Raw genomic sequence first — 18945 nt, 5'->3', positions numbered from 1 at the left:
TAAAATAATCTTTAAAATTGGATGAGTGGAATGGATGGAACACATACATCATTGTGGGGCCCACAAAGCAGCGACCACCAGCCACGGGGCTGGTGGCAGCGGGAGTAGCCAATCCTTTCCCGCAGCAAGCATCTTACGTCATACTGTTTGTTTTGTTTTTGTTTCCTGAAAGAAGACTTCAAAGAAACAACACTCTCACAAATCCTATCACGTTTTCCGGCGCAACCTTTTGTTTTCCATTTTACGCGGCATCGGTATTCCCACACGCCTCAGGACCAAACCCCATCATACCACCACTCTCTCTTTATATATCTTCTTCATCTGATCTCTTTCGTCCTTTCCTTATTATATGTGAATATACGATGGGAGATAAAGGAGAGGAAGGAGATCGAATGGCGCTGATGAAGTTCGACAACGAGAGCGCTGCTTCTCTCGTATCAGAGCTCCGCGGGAGCTTCAATTCAGGTAGGACGCGGGGCTACGAATGGAGAGCCGTACAGCTGAAGATGATGGTGAAGCTGATCGACAACCATGAGTCGGAGATCGTTGAGGCCCTTCGATCAGACCTCTCCAAGCCTGAAATGGAATCTTTCATTTCTGAGGTCTCTCTCTCTCTCTCTCTCTCTCTCTCTCTCTCTCTCTCTCTCTCTCTCTCTCTCTCTCTCTCTCCCCTCTCTCTCTCTATTAATTGGATTCTGATTGATAGTCTCGTTGAAGAATTCGCTCTTGATCATCTTGTTTCTTAGTTCATTAAGGGTTCTGTCCGATTGAGTTTTGGGAAGGACGCGGAAATTTATTGATTTGTAGTTACAGCGTAGTAAAATAGAGTTGTTGGTTGTTGGTGGCAGTAACTAATTTCAGGATGTCTTGTGCTGCTGCGGTGAATTGAGCACTGGAGGGTTTTTTTAGGGTGTTTTGGATTCGCCGGGTGCTCTGGTGAATCGGCTGCGCGTTCTTGAACATGTCGAATGGGGAATGATTCTTCCAAGGAGTTTGAATTCTGTTTGGTTGGGAGTTGTTGTGGTTAAGGGTGGGTTGGGGAGTATCTTAGGAATCGGTAATGGAGGTGGGAATCTTAGGAACTGCCAAAGTAGCATTTCGAACAGAGTGTTGTTTTGGGGGTGGAAGGATGAATGTGATAACATGCCCATTTGGCTTGTGTTTTTTAGTTCCCACCCCAGATGCTCGGCAGGTTCAAATGCATGCCGCCTGCCCCACTGATAGATTTGACCAAAACCCAAATCTGAGGGTACTTCCAAATGCTTGGTAATGCAAATTGGGGAGGACCTTTTGTGGGTCATTTTGTCTGTGTTTCCTTCATCGAACAGTACCATACCTTACCAAGCAGCAAAGGAGCTTGCTCGGTGAACGAAGAGCGATCCGGTCCAGTCCCTGACCCCACCCTCTTTGTTGAGAATTTTCACTTCAAAGCATTAGATACCATGAATAAAAAGACCAGCTAAAATGAACACTAAAGTGATTTCAACCACAGATGGCTGATTCATGCTTTCCTGTATGGATGGCATAGTGCGTAAGATAAAGGTTCCTAGTGACACTAAAGCTGTTCTTCTCATGCTTCTCTATGGAGAATTATTTGGTTGAACTTCACCTAAAGCACCTACCAAGATTTCCAATGTTCCATTCATCAATTAATTGGCTTGCAAAAAGAAAAAGGAAGTTTATACAGCATTTAAGGTGCTTTGTCTCTGCATGTAGTTAAAAGCACGGTCTGCCACGCTGATGAACATACCAATTAATGTAAAACATATTTTCTAATTATTATGAAAGGCGGTTTCGCGAAGCAAAGATTTATTATCAATGTATATAACGCCAGTAATTTTATATATTTTCCCCTCGCAATTAGTCTTAGGAATTTTAGTTATTAGATGGCAAGATATTGTTAAAAAGATATATACTTTGTAAGGGATGGTCGAAATTTTACTGCACAATGCGCCATGAAAGGCCTAGATCAAGCCCACCTCCTTTCATTTCTTTTCATGCATATAGCCTGCACCAGTCTCTCCTCTTCTCTACATGTGGTTTACACAAAGCATCTTATAAGGGAGAATGTGCAATAAAGTCTCTATGGGGCCAACCATGATGACTCATCCACTAGTGTCAGGACGTCAATCCAAAAATTAGGCAGATTGGGTACTTGAGTGAGCCATAACAAGGAAAACAGTGAGGATGGGTCCACCATTCCCTTCTCTTTCTCTCTATCTTTGTAGCACACACCTGCTCTCTCCGTTTTTTCCTCTCCATCTCCCCCCTCCGAATCTCACCTTTTTCTTCTCCATCCCCTCCTCGCTGCACATGTGTCACACATGCCATACCCCTAGTTATCAATACTGAAATGGTTTAAGGAACACCATCAATGTCTGGAAGTTATATATTTATTTAGCTTATTGAAGGCTTTCATATCATAGCTCTTTTTGTGTGAATGAATTTTGTAAGAGAGAGATGCTACAATAAGACGTCATTCCAATCTGCATATAACAACATCATCTACTAGTCTATCCTTCGTATTTGACTCATGCCATTCATAGTGCAGATATCCATGACAAAGAACTCATGTAAGGTGTCACTCAAGGAATTGAAACATTGGATGAAACCGGAACGGGTATGTGCTATTCTCTAAGTAAGGAAAGAGTTACAGCCATTGCTTGCTATTCATATTTACATTTTTTTATGACTCATTTGTTTAAGTGGGTGATATTAGCAAGAGGTGAGAATCAATAATGCAAACTCTTTACATTTGTGCAGGCTAAAACTACATTGACAAGTTTCCCTTCATCAGCAGAAATTGTATCAGAACCACTAGGCGTTGTCTTGGTCATTTCAGCCTGGAACTATCCCTTCTGTATGAGCGAATCCGATTCCTCAGATGACTCAATTCTCTTATTGTTAAGCTTAGTTATGCCTTGAACTAAAGCACCTTCTGATTTTCACACACGCGCACGCGCACAACGAGGGACATATAGTCATATTGGACATGTCTATGCCAGATATCACTAATTCATTTGTTAAAATATAAATATGCATACTTGTGCGCATGTGTGCAGTTGTGCGTTGAGGCGTTGGCTTGTTGCCACAAATATCCTGCTTAAAATACTACTGCAGACGCACCCTTTACTACTGTTATTTCATTAATATAAATGATGTGAAAAATGTACACATCATTTCTCCAGTGGAATGCTTGTTACTTCTCATCATTCTGTAGGAATACCTCATCGATTTCATCTGATGAAACTAAACGCATTGACTCTGGTCTTCTTAAGGTCAATTCAAACATGTCCCAAGACACCCATGTGGGCCCACAATAGGCTTAGAGTGGCCATGCCTTGATTTCCTAATCTAGGCAATTTTGGACTAGATTCATAACTTTTGCAAGGCCTAAGATTTTGCAATTAATGCCTTATTTTCAATTATGCTCTTTTAGGTAGAATTTTGATAAAGTCAAGGAAACCTTCAAACCCATATGTGATTAATGAGAGAAGCGTTTCCCTGGATTTGTCTTTTTGAAATGTTATATTCCCAAACTTTTTTTACTCTCAATCTTAGGGGTCATGTCCAAATCGTCTTTGTTGAGTGGTCCATGAATGATGTGATTGTATGAAATGACAAAATGCTTATTTCGGCAGCCTCATGTTATTTGTGATGGAAAGGGTTGATTCCTTTCACTGAATCTGATATCTTCTGGATCTTTTAGTTATTGATACAAATTCATTACCGTTGTCTACGCCAAATATATTGGTCGATGTGTTTGGAAGTGCATTAACTTCTAAATTGCTAGATAGGTGATGTCACAGTTGTACAGATTTGTAATATCATAACTGGCGTAAAACAGAGGCAATGTGGCAATTTTCACCAACCATATGCATAACTGCATATGCTTTCCACAAATAATCATGTGACCAACTTCTCCCAAATCTTCATGTCCAAAAACATCTCTGCTGATATAGTGTTGATATTGGAGACTGATCGAGACTGTTAAATTTGTGGGGGGGCAGCACGCCAATGATCATGTGCAAACACAAAATGCACCGTTGTGCATATGCATGTTAGTACACTAACTCTGCATTGTGTTCAAAAAGGGGTCCTAGCCTTGTTACTGGCTGAATATATATATATATATATATATATTGAAGACACTGGGTGTCCCCACCTCTTTTGAAGTGAGAGTAATCCCTGTGGATACATGCAATCACCCACAACCACGTGTTACTGGCTGAATATTTGTTCGGCCATATATTGTTTTCTGTTGCATGTGTCCACCTTAGTCATGGCAAGTCATTGGCTGATTGATTCGCTGTTACTTGTATTCATCCAATATTTTCAATTGGATTGAAATTAGACTGGGATATGGCTCTGCATCTTAAATATTAATCAGTGTATCATATCATGCATTTCAAATGGCAGTTCAGTTCTTATATGCTGCTCTTGGATGCAAAAGTGATTTGGATTGCGAACAGTCATCTTAAACATAAGGAGATGACCAAATGGTAATAACGTTTCTCAGTCATGATGGGGAAGAGCTCTCAAAATTGCAGTTGTGTTCCTTCAAGTCCCAACTTGTATCATCTTTGCAGTTTTCAGCTCAATCCCCTTATTATTGATCCCAAGTGGATTACAATTTGGTCACCAAACATACTCGTAGTGTGTCCAACATTAGATTAATGGTCGCGATTCAGTCTGATAGTGCATCCAAATGAACCCTTATTGACACAACATAGAGCTCGTTAGAAATTTACATCAGAGAGGTGGGAGCCATTTTCTCACTGAATTTGTTTTCTGTCAGCAGTGAGCCCTTGCATTTGTTCTTCTTATCACCTGCAAAGATATTGCATACTATTACACTTCTGCTTTTGTTACCTTTAAAATAGTACTGTGAAGCATTTACCATGCACAGATCAGAAGCATGCTCATATTACAAATCTATTTATTAACAATTTGTTTTTTGTTTTTTGTTTTTTGTTTCTTTCCAGTGTTATCTCTTGATCCAGTCATCGGAGCTATTGCAGCTGGCAATGCTGTGGTCTTAAAACCATCTGAAATTTCACCAGCTACATCCTCATTAATGGCAAGATTATTACCAGAATATCTAGACAGATCTGTCGTACGAATTGTAGAGGGGGCTGTTGCTGAAACAACTGCGCTGCTGGAGCAGCGCTGGGACAAAATATTCTATACAGGTTTTCACCCGTTATATGATGTTCTTAAGGATTCTTAGCTTTCTTTTTCAACTTGGATTTATCCACTCTGGAGATTCCATGCATGAGGCTTATTTTGATAGACACATAACCAAGCCTGTATTCCAGTTCTTCTTAAAACTCCTTTTGAAAATCTTAAATGCATTAATCGTTCTTCCCCCACTTTCGAGGTTTTGTAATCTGATGGCTGAGTGTTAAATTGTGCAGGTAATGGAAAAGTGGGACGCATTGTGATGGCTGCAGCTGCAAAGCACCTTACACCAGTTGTCTTGGAGCTTGGAGGAAAATCTCCTGTTGTTGTTGATTCGAACATCAATTTGGATGTAATCATCTTTCTCCTCATAGTAGAAGACATTGCCATTATTGCTGCAGCAGTAGTAGTTTAACTGGGAAGCTAATGTTGGTGCGTCTTTGTGTTACAAGGTTGCAGTAAAGCGAATTATTGCAGGTAAGTGGGCATGCAATAATGGACAAGCTTGCATTGCCCCCGATTACGTCATAACACCGAAATCATTTGCTCCAAAACTGGTAAAAATCCTATCAAGGTTTTGTTGTTATCTTTGAGGTTTCTGTTTTGTGTTCTTTCCTTTATATTTCTATCCAACAGATTGATGCTTTCAAACATACATTGGAGAAATTCTATGGGAAGGATCCGTTGGAATCAAAAGACTTGTCTCGCATTGTAAATTCCAACCATTTCTCGCGCTTAGCAAAGCTCTTGGATGACGAAAAGGTTGCTGGTAAGATTGTCCATGGAGGCCAACGGGATGAAAAGCGACCGTAAGTGTCAATCTGCACATTATTTCTTGGATCTTCATAAAACAACTGTCCACCGACTCTAAGAGCATTTTCATGTTGTTACAGAACTATTGCCCCGACGATCTTACTGGATGTTCCACAAGACTCCTTAATAATGAATGAAGAAATATTTGGCCCTTTACTTCCTATCATTACGGTGAGAATTCCTCACTGATACCCTGAAACAGAGAAACGAGAAATGGTTTTACTCATCATGTTCTGAGATTTCTCTTTTGTTGGGCTTGGAAAGGTTGACAAGGTGGAAGATAGTTTCAATGTTATAAACTCGAAATCGAAGCCTCTTGCTGCATATCTCTTCACCAAGAACAAGCAGCTCGAGAAGGATTTTGTGAATGCGGTCTCTGCAGGGGGGATGCTCATCAACGACACCTGCATACATGTGATCCTCTTTTCATTTTCCCATGCATACATAAGCACAACATGCATACATTCATACATGGTGGTCAAAATGCCCGGAATAGATGATTTTCTGCCTAGGTAGTCTGTGGGAGAACAATGCCTGGTGAAACATGTAATATTTACATCCATGAGAACAGGATTTTCGCACATTAGTACCCTTTCAATCCATAGTTCTAAAGCTCTGTGACTCTATGAAACTTGGCTGAGTCACCATGTAACTTGATGGCTTGCTCGACTCGGTCGAGACTTGGCCAGGCTTGTCAAGTCAGTTCGCCGATTCGGTTGACTTGAAGTGACTAGGCATGACTCAAACTGAGTCACTTGCTGGGTTAGTGCTTTTCATAATAGTAAAAAGAAACCATACGGCAGCGTGTGAAATTTGAACACCTGAACCCTTTGAGACGGTAAGACGACTCTACCAGCAAGCCATACACTTCATCCATGATAATCTATGTCCATTTTTATAGTTATAGCCTACTAAATAGGCATTATTACTTAATTATCCTTATTATTTTAATACTAAAAATTGAGTTGAGTCTTCGAGTTGACCCGACCTGGCTGGACATCAAGTTGAATCTAGTTTCGGGTTTTTGAACCATGGTTCAACCATACAAGTAAATATGTTTACATCTGTAATTATTGCTTGCACATTCACAATAGAATAAAATCATATATAAAACCTTAGACGATGACATGTCTAGGGCTGGTGTTGACAGTTGCCTATGTGACTGGGCAGTTGCGTAGGTCTATAAAGCATACCTTGCATGCATACATTTGTGAGACTATTTAGATTTGTATGAAACATTGTATATTATGCTGCAGCTTGCATTACACACATTGCCTTTTGGGGGAGTTGGAGAAAGTGGAATGGGATCTTACCACGGTAAATTCTCGTTCGATGCGTTTAGTCACAAGAAGGCTGTCTTGCACCGCGGCTTTGGAGGAGAAGCTTCCGCCAGGTATCCGCCTTACACACCCAAGAAACAAAGGTTGCTGAGGGCCCTGCTCAATGGTGATATCATAGGCCTAATTCTGGCTTTGATTGGATGGCCTAGAGTCTAAATAGTATGCCTGTTGTATTTGAGGTGCTTGCCCTTTTACTCTCAGATTTATTATTTAAACGTGTCTTTGAATTTGTCCAAGATGAAAATAAAACCAATGGTGTGTAGATTAGATTATTATTATTATTATTATTGGTTCCGCAATTTTTATTTCAAACTTGTTGCTCTAGAGCACATTAGGATGAGGGTGACAACGTGCCAGGTATCGCTCGTGAGTTGTGACCAGGTTCTGGGTTGGGCTTGGACCATGGGCTTCACTTGGGCCCTGCATGCAAGGCCGGATCAACTTTGGGGTTGGTAGTCGGGTTCAAGTCAGTTTAGTGCAGCCCACTGACCCTCCTGACCCAACTTTGTATGGACGTGTTATATCTTAGGCAACCATCTTCCTCCGTTGATTTCGTTCCTCTAAAATGTCTATTTCTTTGCGCATGTGTAGCTTGTCAGCTGATAGGTTATGAAAATTCAAGTACGAAATTGGGTTTTTATCCATTTTGGGGCTGGGCCAGATCGGGTCAGATCCAGGTCAACATTCTCCTCCCCCAGAAAGAGATTCTTTATGTCATGTTTGGGCACGAGTAATGTAATTCCGTGGAACTCAGAAACTGTATTTGTATGCATCCTATGGCGAAGATTCTGATGAGTGACATCCAAATACACAACATGAACTGTAGTTTTGCTCAAAAGAGGCGTTTCTGGAAGGTAACTTTTCCGGGAGCCAAACAACCTATCATTGTCTTCTCCTCTGCCAACAACTCAAAGCATGATCTTGGTACATGTGGGGCCCTTGATTTGGTGATCCAGGCCATTGTTCCGATGAAGTAACAAATCTTCTTAATTGTGGCTCCGTTTCTTTTGGTACTTGTGGGATATTATCTATCCTTTTTTTTTCTCTCTCTCTCTCAAGCCTTCTAGGCCATGGTTTTTTTAATTGGCAACTCACGGCCCATTCATTTGGTCCCGAGTCAAGTTGTGACTCAGGTGGGTTGTCAGAGTGACTCGGTCAGCCAATTCACTCGTCTATCCTTTACTTGTATGGTTTTGGTTTGAGTTCATTCCATGCCATTACATTACAATTTCTTATGGTTTTGGTTCGAGTTCATTCCATGCTGTTCCATTACAATTTCTTAGCGTCTGCATATCAACTGCCATACTCTACCACAGTATCAGAATTTTCAGGCTGGAGCGTCTAGTGGATGGTCGGAAATTGGTTTTTTTCTTGTAAATTACTTAAACTCTGTTCTAGTTTAAGACTGGGGATTGTAATGCCAGGCCTGGGCCAGCCAAAATCAATAATACAATATTGAGTAGGCCTGGTCTGACCAGTGAAAAATCTGTGCCTGAACCAAACCAAGGCCCACCAGTTGCCGTGCCTATCGATAATGCAAGGTTCACACCACTCTTTAACTACTAATTTTTTTCTCGATGCCCAAGAGAAAAGCACATCCATTCATAGCTTCTTCATACAAAAATAGGTAATGCTCAATTGAGCTTTTACTCAATCCAATAAACAATATATGTGGGCCCATCCAAATCGATCCTGAGCCTACAATTCGAATCAGATCAATGGTTTACATTACCAGGTGGGCCCCACCAATGCCTTAATATCAGAAAGAGGTGATGTTAAAACTTAAATAATACCATCTTGTTCACAACATGGATTCAAATGCACTAGTTTGCCTCTGGTATCACTTGAAACAACCCAAAACTAATAATCAAGTGGACGACAATTTAATTGAGGATGCGTTGAAGATCATAATTTAAAGGAGAAATAAATGGGGCAAAACTGCATTTTACGAGCTAATTTTTGAATTTCCACATCATGATGTATTTGCCATTGTGTGGTGACAACCTTCTTCATTCCAACACCCACACACGTGATGGGTGGCCGTAGGTGTCTTGGTATACCATCAATGCAGGCATCTTCTGGCAGAGCCTTCACCTTTTTCTTCTCAACAGTGCCCAGTCTACTACAAGAGGGGGTCACTGCTGTGGTACTTTTATCCATCACATAACCCGCAAGAAATTTGCCTGTATTCTGATCCAAAATACGCAGCACACCATCAGTACCCCCGACAACTAGTGTTGAAGTGTCGTTCTGCATATGTTGCATGGAGTAAATGACATTTGGACTTATTCGCCTCTCCCATAGAGGTCTCATTGTCCTGCCAGAAAGATGGGGGAAAAAAAACCCAATTCATTTCCTTTCATAGATCCACAGTCGACAAGCAATGCCAAACATGAAAAAATTGCATTGCCCCATATCTTTTGCTCATGATTTACAGATTTCACTGCTAAAGGGTGCACCCCCGTGAATGTCTCTAGGCTTCTTCTTTTTTCATTTTTTTTGAAAGATGAAATATTATCAAGGCCAGGGGCCAAAAAGAGAAACAGAAACAAAGGGCCAAACAGCGAACAAAAGAAGCTCAGGGAGTCTACTCCCTGATATGCATAGCAACCCTGCCTGAAACAACATCACTATTCACTAGAACCCCTCGGGTTACAAAAATGGCAGTTATTCCTTTACATCCAAATTGCCCACAAAGTTGCCATCAAGGCAATTCTCCACTTTTTCTTTCCAAAGGAGCCACCGGAATCAACCTGCCAACTATGCAGAAGGGCAATTCATGACAAGTCCCACCAAATGGGTGACTCAAATTGTTGATCGGTCCGATTATACATAATTTGTCATGGTGGCCATGAAGGATGGGATAGACTGAACACAGAGACCAGATTGATTGATTGAAATTTACATGTCTTATGCAACTAGGAGCATCATAACTTTTAGTACTCTCAGAGAAATAGACCATTTCTTAGAAAAAGAATAGAACTTTCACAACAAGCATGAGTAATATAAAGGCTTACCGAAGGTCCCAACAATGAGAATATCCGGCGGTTGATCCAGCAAAAACTAAATGAGTACGTGGGTTAAAGCATAAACTCCTTGTGCCTGATTAAGTCAAGTTCAAATCAAGTTTTAGCAGTTTTTCAACATACATATAGCTCATAAAGAAGGCCTTTCAACATACAAAGACTACACAATGTCTTCATACTTCATAGAATATTTGAGCCAAGAAAACAAGAGCCTCATGGCATAACTCTACAGAAGGAAATTTAAAGACAATCAAAAGTGATGAATGGCAAACAGGAAATCATTTATGGGTCGTTCATTCTTTCCATTATGTTAAATATTAAACCATCAAGAATGACAAAAGAAAAATGAATCCATCAAACTAAGTCAATCACAAAATTTCCTAACTGAGCTCTCCTAAGCCCACATGCATGTCCTAGGCATCTCATGTGCATGCAACCATGTGCCAGCGTGGCACATCAGCATGAGATCCAAGCTGTCCATCGGGTGATTCACATCTTTTTTTTAATTCTCTGAACAAAAATCAGGCTAGTTAGACCAACAGGTGGCCCACAATTTACAAGAGAAACGGATGGCTGACAGAACTTTGTGCAAGTTTTTCTAAACCATCCAACTATGTCTATCATTGTGCATGCCAGATGTGACTAGACCAGACTGATTTTGGGTCCAGGCTCCAGGGGACGTATATGATGGGACCCACGTGATGGACAGCTAGATCTCATGCATGTGCACCACGTGGGCACACACGTTGGTGTTTACATGAACAACCTTATGCACACATCTGGGCTTAGAAAACCTCATCTAATAAAATATAGAACAATGATAATTATATCAAGCTAAAAACCTATGTAACACTCGCCAAAGTCAAAATCATAAACTAAATTTTTAAATAAAAGCAAATGAGGATGAATCACCTACAACCAGTTGTATGATACAATATTTTACATTGGCATGCAGAATTTTGGTTTCCAAGCTTGTTCTTGAAATGTCATATATTTTTTAAGGACAAAGTTCAAAAATGGTTTGTTAGCTAAGTTAATCTATAGCAGGTTGTAGGTGACAGATAAGGCAAATAAATCTTTTAACTATGGAAAAAGACATGATGAAGTTTCAGCTATATGCTGCTCTCAATGTTCCATTTTATACTTGAAGATGGCTGTTGGTAGACTTTTAGAATATCATCTCTAATACAGATTGACTCATTTCCAAGTTTTGGGGCAATATCCAACTTATGTGCATTGAAAGCACACCAATGGATGGTTGAGATTAAGGATCAGATCTTTGTCAATACAATCAAGGTGGATCTCAGGGAAAGAGATACTGACAAAAACGAAAAACAGAACTTCAAGGTGGATCTCACCAATGGATGGTTGAGACTAAGGATCAGATCTTTGTCAATACAATCAATCAAAATCATCAAATTTCCTGATCATGAATCAGATGGCTTGGATTGTTTGGCGAAAGTGATTTTGGGATGTGCAAGCAATCAAAGATGAGGCCTACATGATAGAAAAATCCATATCAATGATCATACCTCTTCAAATATGATTAACAAGTAATTTCCAGCCCTGAATCTCCAATGGAAGTATATCTTGAAAGTTGAGAGCCATGGGAAAAGGTGGGCCCCATGAAAGGATTGCCAAGATTAGCTATTGCAATATTTTAATATGAATCATCAATCCAATGTGGGGTTCATATAAACATGCGTGTGTATGTGAAGGTGCCATTTGTTACTATCTTGTGCTGCATGCAGACTTACATGTTTGGGTATGATAGTGTCCATGGGCAATAGAAGATCATGAGCTCAAGGTGAAGGACTCCAAGACCCTTCTCTTTGGTGAGAAACCAGTTACTGTATGTGGTGTCAGGTGATTGAACTTCACATCTCATGTATTTTGGAAGCTCTTTTTTAATATTTGAAATGCATATGTGAAAGACAACCAGGGTTGCTGAGATCTCTATTGTTTTACCAATTGTAAGGAACCCTGAAGAGATTCCATGGGCTGAGAATGGCGCTGCATTATGTTGTGTAGTGAACTAGAGTGTTTACTGACAAGGACAAGGCTGCTGCCCATTTGAAGGTTTTCTAATTTCTATTAACTCATTTTTCCTTCGTTCAAGATAAAAGAAAATAGATTTTTTAGTTGATATTGATGACTTGTACAGGAGTATGTTTGTTTGTAGTGTTTGATTTGATTGGAATTCATTTGGTGGCCTGATAGCTAGAAGTGGTTTATCATGTTTCATAACTGTTTCATTTGGTGCCAGTGCTGGTTTGTGCCATTTTTATCTCCTTTTTTCCTTTTTTGATGTTTCTTTTCCTCAAAATCTATATTGCTGTTCCAGCTTTTCTGAATTGGATATTTTATATGATTATTGGTCTTGTTGCTAATGACATGCAAGCAACAATTATGGAACCAGCAGATAGCCCCTTTGCAGGTGGTGTATTTCTTGTAACCATTCACTTCCCACCAGATTACCCCTTCAAGCCACCCAAGGTAAATCTCACATTCTCTTGAGACAGGGCAATGAAATATCTTTTTAAAGAGCCTGAGTGGGAATGAATGATTTGTGAGTCATAACAAACTGCTTGAGTAATGTTCAAAATCCTGGTCACAATTGAAAATTGGTCAATGACTTGGCCATGTCAATGAAAAGGTTGCTGACTGTAGCAACTGACTTGCATACCTTTATGAGGTGTGGCAAGTAGCTGAAATTTAAAATGAATTGTAAGAAACTATGGATCAATGTTTAGGTTATAAGGAAGTGTTCTGTAGCTGAAATTTAAAATACATTGTAAGAAACTATGGATCAATGTTTGGGTTATAGGGAAGTGTTCTGTAGCTGAAATTTAAAATGCATTGTAAGAAACTATGGATCAATGTTTGGGTTACAAAGAAGCGTCCTGTAGCAGACATAAGAGAGCATCATGTGACAATTACCGCTGTTTTATGCAGTGCACACATTTAGAAAGGATACAATTCTTATGCAGTGCATGGGATGTACGTAGGAATGTTTATGTATGTTCTAGATCACTGATGACAGTGAGTATTGTCTTCCTTTTTTTGGTGGTGATTGTAGAGTGAATATCTCACTTTCCTATACTTGCCTATTTAGATGTGGACCAAGGAAGAGACAGATCAGTTATTTGACTTGTGTGAATGGTTCGATCTACGTTTTATAGTGATAGCTGATAGGTTTTCATCCTCTCAAAGCATGGAGGAATTGAAGAGTCGTTATTATGTAGGTAATGCTTATGTTGCACTATCTTGGATTGTTGCATACTATGTTTCCTCATACTTCTATCTGTGCAACACAATGATATCCACATATCTACATATCTTTTAACTCTAGGTTCAACACAACGATATCCTTGCAAGATGGCTTTCAACACTGCTATTTTGTTCACTTGTTTGTTTTGTTATTATGATGGATTTCTTTATTGTGCTTCCACATTTCCCAATGATGAAATGTCTGGTAATCTGAACTCATTCAAACTTGTGAAATATCAGTGCTCTCTCTGCATTCTTTTAATTTAGTGTTGTGGTTCAGGAACTGTGATTTTGGGGCTAGGTTGGTAGTATGCATTGAGGGAGGTTGTGGATGTGCTATGGATCAAAGAAAGTATTGGTTTTACATATTTTTTTGCTGGCTGCTGGATACTATTTACTGAACTCAATTAATTGTCTATAATATTCTAAAACCTGAACTGGGCTATCAAACCAGTTTGAATATGATATTCATTCATTAAGCATGAGCTACCAGCTTTCTGCAAGCACCGGTGGAACTGAACTCCCTGTAAAAATGGGTTTGGTTGAGGAATGTTGGTTGGGATTTTGGTCATTTAAGAGTGAATCCTCTACTTGATCATATTACTGAAAATTGGGAATTTTTTCTGTAATTACAAGCTTATTAGGATACAGACTGTTGCATTCCTTCTCTTTCCAAAATATTTTTTTGAAAGGTTCTCTTTCCAAAATATTTCAATATAATTGATTTAGATCAATGCTGAAATTTTGTGTTATTTGTGTCAATTTCTGTAAATGCTATTTGACAAAGCATTTATGTAATTGAGCTTAGTTTTGCCAAAAACTTGCAACAGATTGTGGTTTAACCAGTTTTCTCGGGTTGCTTCTAACAAGCAGTGTTCCTTCTTTGGAAATGTATCTCTCAGAACCAGCATTTCACTTTTTGAGCTTTGGGATATCTGTGATGTGGTAAGCTTCACACACCCAGAAAGGGTTTCATAGGCAGATAAGGATTTCATATCAGTATCTCTCATGTCCTTTATTCAACTACAAATGCTCTTGGAACCAGTTTTGTTTTTTGAAAATTTTCTCATGGGTCCTTTATTCAACTACAAATGCTGACTTGTGCAGGTGGTGCTTGCTTATGGTGTAGAAAGTGACAGAGTTCTTGGAATTCCTGGGGAAGTATGTTTCCAACAATCAGAAACATCTGCCTAGTATCCCATGTAAAAACACAACATTGTTTTCTACTACCAATGATATAATTAGCTCATTTCGTTGTTTGAAACCTCATCAAGTAGATGCAAAGATCAGCTGAGTTTGCTCAACTTCATCAGGAATGAAGTTGAGTTTTTTTACAACTCAATTTCTACTCTTTTTCCTTTTTCTTTATATTTTCTTCTTCTTTTCCGAATGGTTTTGACTCAAGAAGGCCCGAGATTTTCTTGAAATAAATGAAAACTCCAAAAACCTCGGTAGAGTTAACTCTTGATTGAGACTGTGTCGACTCAAGTCGAAAGCAGACTCATCTCTCAAGTTTCTAAACCTTTTGTTTTTTTTTTTTCCTTCTAAACTTTGCTTCATGTTACGGCATGCAAGTGTTAGTGTCATGTTCAATTGCAGTTGAATATGGAGCAACTTTTTCATATTCGGTCCATGTTTCTATTCTACAAGTATCTAATCAACTCAAGGTCAATCTAATTACAGGTCGAGTCTTGAGCCTTGCATTGTGGTGTAAGGGTGTATGTTAATGTACATAATTTGCTGGATGTTGATTTGGTTAGATTTTCATGCTGCATTGTGAGAGCTTGATGATGTTGATCAAGAGACCAACTCTTTGTTCCCCATGCAAGACCAAGCCAGTTCTCTAAAATCTCCAATATCAGGGAATAGTTTTTTTCTTAGAAGTTCACTAAATAGGGAATGTCTGACATTTTGATAGGTTAAAAGATGTTATTTCTCATGTAATTCTCTATTCTTGTTATTGATGGATGCAGTTGGAGTGGGTTAATGGGGCTAGATCAATTTACATCAATGGACCTGAATATGTATTACAACAGTGCCACTGGCACTCTCCTTCAGAGCACACCATATGGTATCTTCAATTTTTTAGCTTCTTATTAAATACTTCATCCTATTTTGTTTGGGAAGTTTGGTGGATGGCGGGCAACCAATTATAGAAGTTTTACATTCTACCATATTTAAAAGTCGATCCCAACTTGGTGGGATAAAGGCCTATGTGATGAGTGGAACTTTAATGACAAATAGGGGCAAATGTTAGTTTATGCAAGTCACAAGATGCATACTTTAATAACCAAGTAAGAAATAGCCAAATTTTAGTTTCTTCACTGATTGCACTTGCCTCAAATTTGCAAGCATGGATGAGAGGCAATGATCTAGTATCAAACACTCGATACTGTTATCTTAAATTATACTATTTTCACCATAAGCATTTGACCAACACTTTTGACATTGTAACCAGTCATACTATCAGATGATCATTAATATATTAAAAAAGTACGTTGGATATACTAAATACTCGTCAAAGTCAAGCTCAAGTACTTCTTTACACTAGGAATTGATTTTCAAATTGTACCAATCTCAAAAAAGTTTTTGTAGTTACTGAATGAAAGTAGGACACTAGCAGTTTCTTGAAGAACTGGCTTGCCACCACTACACCAAAAAGGCCATTTAGGAATGAGTAGGTCTTTGGTTCTGAAACAGCTTAAAACCGTATCAAATTTGGAACCCCCACCACCATACCTAAATCCCTCTTTTTCAGCCCCAATCTCCGTCCCACTCCCTCACTCCCAACTGTAAGACCCTCTCCCGTGATCTCTCCCTCTCTCCCACTCCCCATTCCCAACCCTCCCTCTCTCCCTCTCTCCATTACCAACCCTCCCTCTCGAGAGCAGAAGCTTCTTTATCTCCTCTCTCTCTCTCTCTCTCTCTCTCTCTCTCTCTCTCTCTCTCTCTCGCTTGAGGCAGAAATTAGGGTTTGGGAAAATGGCACCAGACAAGGGCAAGAAATCCAAGGTTGCAGAAAGAGGAGATGAAGATGATTCAGATCACATCGACGGAGAGCTCGTTCTCTCCATTGAGAAGCTTCAAGAAATCCAAGACGACCTTGAAAAGATCAATGAGGAAGCAAGCGATGAAGTGCTGGAAGTGGAGCAGAAGTACAATGAGATACGCAGGCCCGTCTATACCAGATGGAATGATATCATTCATTCCATTCCTGATTTTTGGTTAACTGCGTTTTTGAGCTACCCTGCATTCTGTGATCTTCTAAACGAGGATGACCAGAAGGTTTTCAGGTACTTACATTCTCTGGATGTTGAGGATTTCAAAGACGTTAAATCGGGGTATTCCATTACGCTTAACTTCTATCCTAACCCTTATTTTGAAGATACAAAGCTTACAAAGACGTTTTCCTTCTCTGATGATGGAACTACAAAGATAACTGGTACTGCAATCAAGTGGAAGGAGGGTATGGATATTGCTAATGGTGTTGATCATGCGAAAAAAGGGAGCAAGCGGCCCTTTCATGATGAAAGTTTCTTTAGCTGGTTTAGTGAAGTTCAACAGAAAGATCTTTCAGAAGGGTTTCATGATGAGGTAGCAGAGATAATTAAGAAAGATCTTCACTTTTTCCCCCCTTTTCTGCTGGAAATCTGTTGATTTTATGATTTTTTATAGCATTTTTATGGTTGCAGATTTTTTCCTTTTTTAACTCGATTTGATGTTGATTTCATCAGATTTGATGGTTTACTTCCGAAATTCTCTGTTGTCGGGTTCTGTTCAAAGTCCTGTGGTGATTTGAGAGGAATGGATGACAGGATGGTCTCCTCCCTCGATAACCTGCAGAATCCGGACAACATCTCTTACCTCTCACACAGAGAGGCTTCCGAGACTGACAAGATACTCATGGGCCCTCTCAACTTCAGTGTTGATCAGCAGATGGTTCGTTGTCCAGTTGCTTTGTGGTCCTGCATTGTCTTTGGTATTTTTCAATGGCTCTGATTTACTTATGAGTTTGTGATTGCAGGAGCTAATAGGCTTGAATATCGTAATGTCAATAGTAGAGGCCGAGTCTATTTAAATATTATCTAATTAATTACTTGTCGTGATATTTCTGAGCACTTATTTGTTACTTTTCATTCTTCTTGAAGCTAATAATTTAGTGTAAAACAAAAGAGAAGAGAGAAAAAGAAAGAACAAAAAGCTAATAGTTCATTGGCTTGTGAAATCTACTGGTGTATGCATTGCAGTTTTGGCTTCATGAGTAATAAAATTTAATTTTCAGGGTGGTAGCTATAAAGGGATAGATAAGGCCTTGTCTAGTCGACAACTTCATGAAAATTTCATTTTGTGGCCATGCAGTTTTCGAAGACTCATTTCATCTAAAATGTTGTTTTGATGACAATATATATTTCTTATTTTTTCTTATAGCACTGTTTGGATGTCTTGCACAAAATGCATTTTGTCCTGCATGTGCCTGGCTATGAGGAAAGTGGATGTAGGGAACAGAACATCCATATAAATCTATTGGCACAAGGGATGGCCTGTCTGACGAGTGGACTGGCCCGATTTTTTAATCAATTTTCTATACTGAATGGTTTATCTGTTTTCGTTGGAGGGTGGTCTCCCTGATGAGTGGACTCTCTGATAGTCCAGTCACCTTCATGTTTGAGCATACTTTTTTCGTGTGCTATGTATAAATTGCAGGGAGAGGGTGTGTGATCTAGCAAAATTTCACCTGTCTTTCTAGCAAGCTTTCACCACCATTTTGAAAATGGTGGTGTACCACCATACACATGCTTAATTTATGTTAATCTAGACCTTCCAAATTGCTGGCTCATTTGTGGATGGAGCATACACCAAAAAATTACCCTGAATTTTCTCTATGATTTGAGCCCCTTACCATTTCTAGTTATGCGCTTTATCAAAAATGTGCACTACAATTTGTATGGTCTGAATAGCCATACATGAATACCGCATGGAGGAGAGTCGATACCATTTTTCAAAATGGTGCCGACTCTTCCATTGGGACACTGGCTGATTATCTTAGCCATTCATTTGATGGGCCACCATTTGTAAGGGTAGGAGCCCCATCAGTATTAAGCATTAAGGTATTCTACATCATTGGAACCCCAATTAGTATGATTTGGATGTTTGTATGTGCATGCCATGTGTGGTAGATGCAGATAGTGGTGAAACCAAAGCTTAGTTAAATTGTTCCCTACAACAGACATGTCTCTGACAGTTACAAGAAAACTGCCATATTGCTGTTGAAAACACTATAAAAAGTTATTTCAAGGCTCTTCATGTAAAATCAT

General features: G+C 39.4%; 2 protein-coding genes and 2 long non-coding RNA genes across 6 annotated transcripts; 3 read left to right on the top strand and 1 right to left on the bottom strand.

Moving 5' to 3' along the window:
• Nucleotides 1-216: 216 nt before the first annotated feature.
• Nucleotides 217-7615, top strand: LOC131236621 (aldehyde dehydrogenase family 3 member H1). The gene is made up of 10 exons (XM_058233928.1): nucleotides 217-602; nucleotides 2552-2620; nucleotides 2764-2860; nucleotides 4986-5192; nucleotides 5418-5533; nucleotides 5634-5738; nucleotides 5818-5990; nucleotides 6075-6165; nucleotides 6259-6408; nucleotides 7251-7615. The coding sequence occupies exons 1-10, from the start codon at nucleotides 363-365 to the stop codon at nucleotides 7488-7490; spliced, it is 1488 nt and encodes a 495-aa protein (XP_058089911.1). The 5' UTR covers nucleotides 217-362; the 3' UTR covers nucleotides 7491-7615.
• Nucleotides 7616-8912: 1297 nt separating this feature from the next.
• Nucleotides 8913-11563, bottom strand: LOC131236624 (uncharacterized). The gene is made up of 2 exons (XR_009166806.1): nucleotides 10352-11563; nucleotides 8913-9651 (listed from the first exon to the last, which is right to left on the bottom strand). It is a non-coding gene; the product is annotated as an uncharacterized LOC131236624 (long non-coding RNA).
• An 80-nt stretch (nucleotides 11564-11643) lies between these two features.
• Nucleotides 11644-15238, top strand: LOC131236625 (uncharacterized). 3 transcript variants are annotated; one of them, XR_009166807.1, is made up of 5 exons: nucleotides 11644-11976; nucleotides 12079-12226; nucleotides 12339-13605; nucleotides 14461-14575; nucleotides 14738-15238. It is a non-coding gene; the product is annotated as an uncharacterized LOC131236625 (long non-coding RNA). The 3 variants fall into 3 exon arrangements; XR_009166809.1 differs by lacking the exons at nucleotides 14461-14575; nucleotides 14738-15238 and having other exon boundaries at nucleotides 11650-11976; nucleotides 12135-12226; nucleotides 12339-13688; XR_009166808.1 differs by lacking the exons at nucleotides 14461-14575; nucleotides 14738-15238 and having other exon boundaries at nucleotides 11650-11976; nucleotides 12112-12226; nucleotides 12339-13687.
• Nucleotides 15239-16543: 1305 nt separating this feature from the next.
• LOC131236623 (NAP1-related protein 1-like) lies at nucleotides 16544-17804 on the top strand. Its single transcript, XM_058233932.1, has 2 exons — nucleotides 16544-17569; nucleotides 17655-17804. The coding sequence occupies exon 1, from the start codon at nucleotides 16613-16615 to the stop codon at nucleotides 17285-17287; it is 675 nt and encodes a 224-aa protein (XP_058089915.1). The 5' UTR covers nucleotides 16544-16612; the 3' UTR covers nucleotides 17288-17569; nucleotides 17655-17804.
• Nucleotides 17805-18945: the final 1141 nt, after the last annotated feature.

This window comes from Magnolia sinica, chromosome 2, assembly GCF_029962835.1.
Source record: "Magnolia sinica isolate HGM2019 chromosome 2, MsV1, whole genome shotgun sequence".
Classification (NCBI taxonomy): domain Eukaryota; kingdom Viridiplantae; phylum Streptophyta; class Magnoliopsida; order Magnoliales; family Magnoliaceae; genus Magnolia; species Magnolia sinica.
The sequence above is the reverse complement of the archived record's forward strand: the minus strand, read 5'-3'. Positions and strand labels throughout refer to the sequence as shown.

Coding starts and splice junctions, on each gene's coding strand:
- LOC131236623 (XM_058233932.1), top strand. CDS start 16,613: ATGGCACCAGACAAGGGCAAGAAATCCAAGGTTGCAGAAAGAGGAGAT.
- LOC131236621 (XM_058233928.1), top strand. CDS start 363: ATGGGAGATAAAGGAGAGGAAGGAGATCGAATGGCGCTGATGAAGTTC. Junction 2,861..4,985: donor AGCCTGGAACTATCCCTTCT/GTATGAGCGAAT, acceptor GTTTCTTTCCAG/TGTTATCTCTTGATCCAGTC. Junction 5,991..6,074: donor CAACGGGATGAAAAGCGACC/GTAAGTGTCAAT, acceptor ATGTTGTTACAG/AACTATTGCCCCGACGATCT.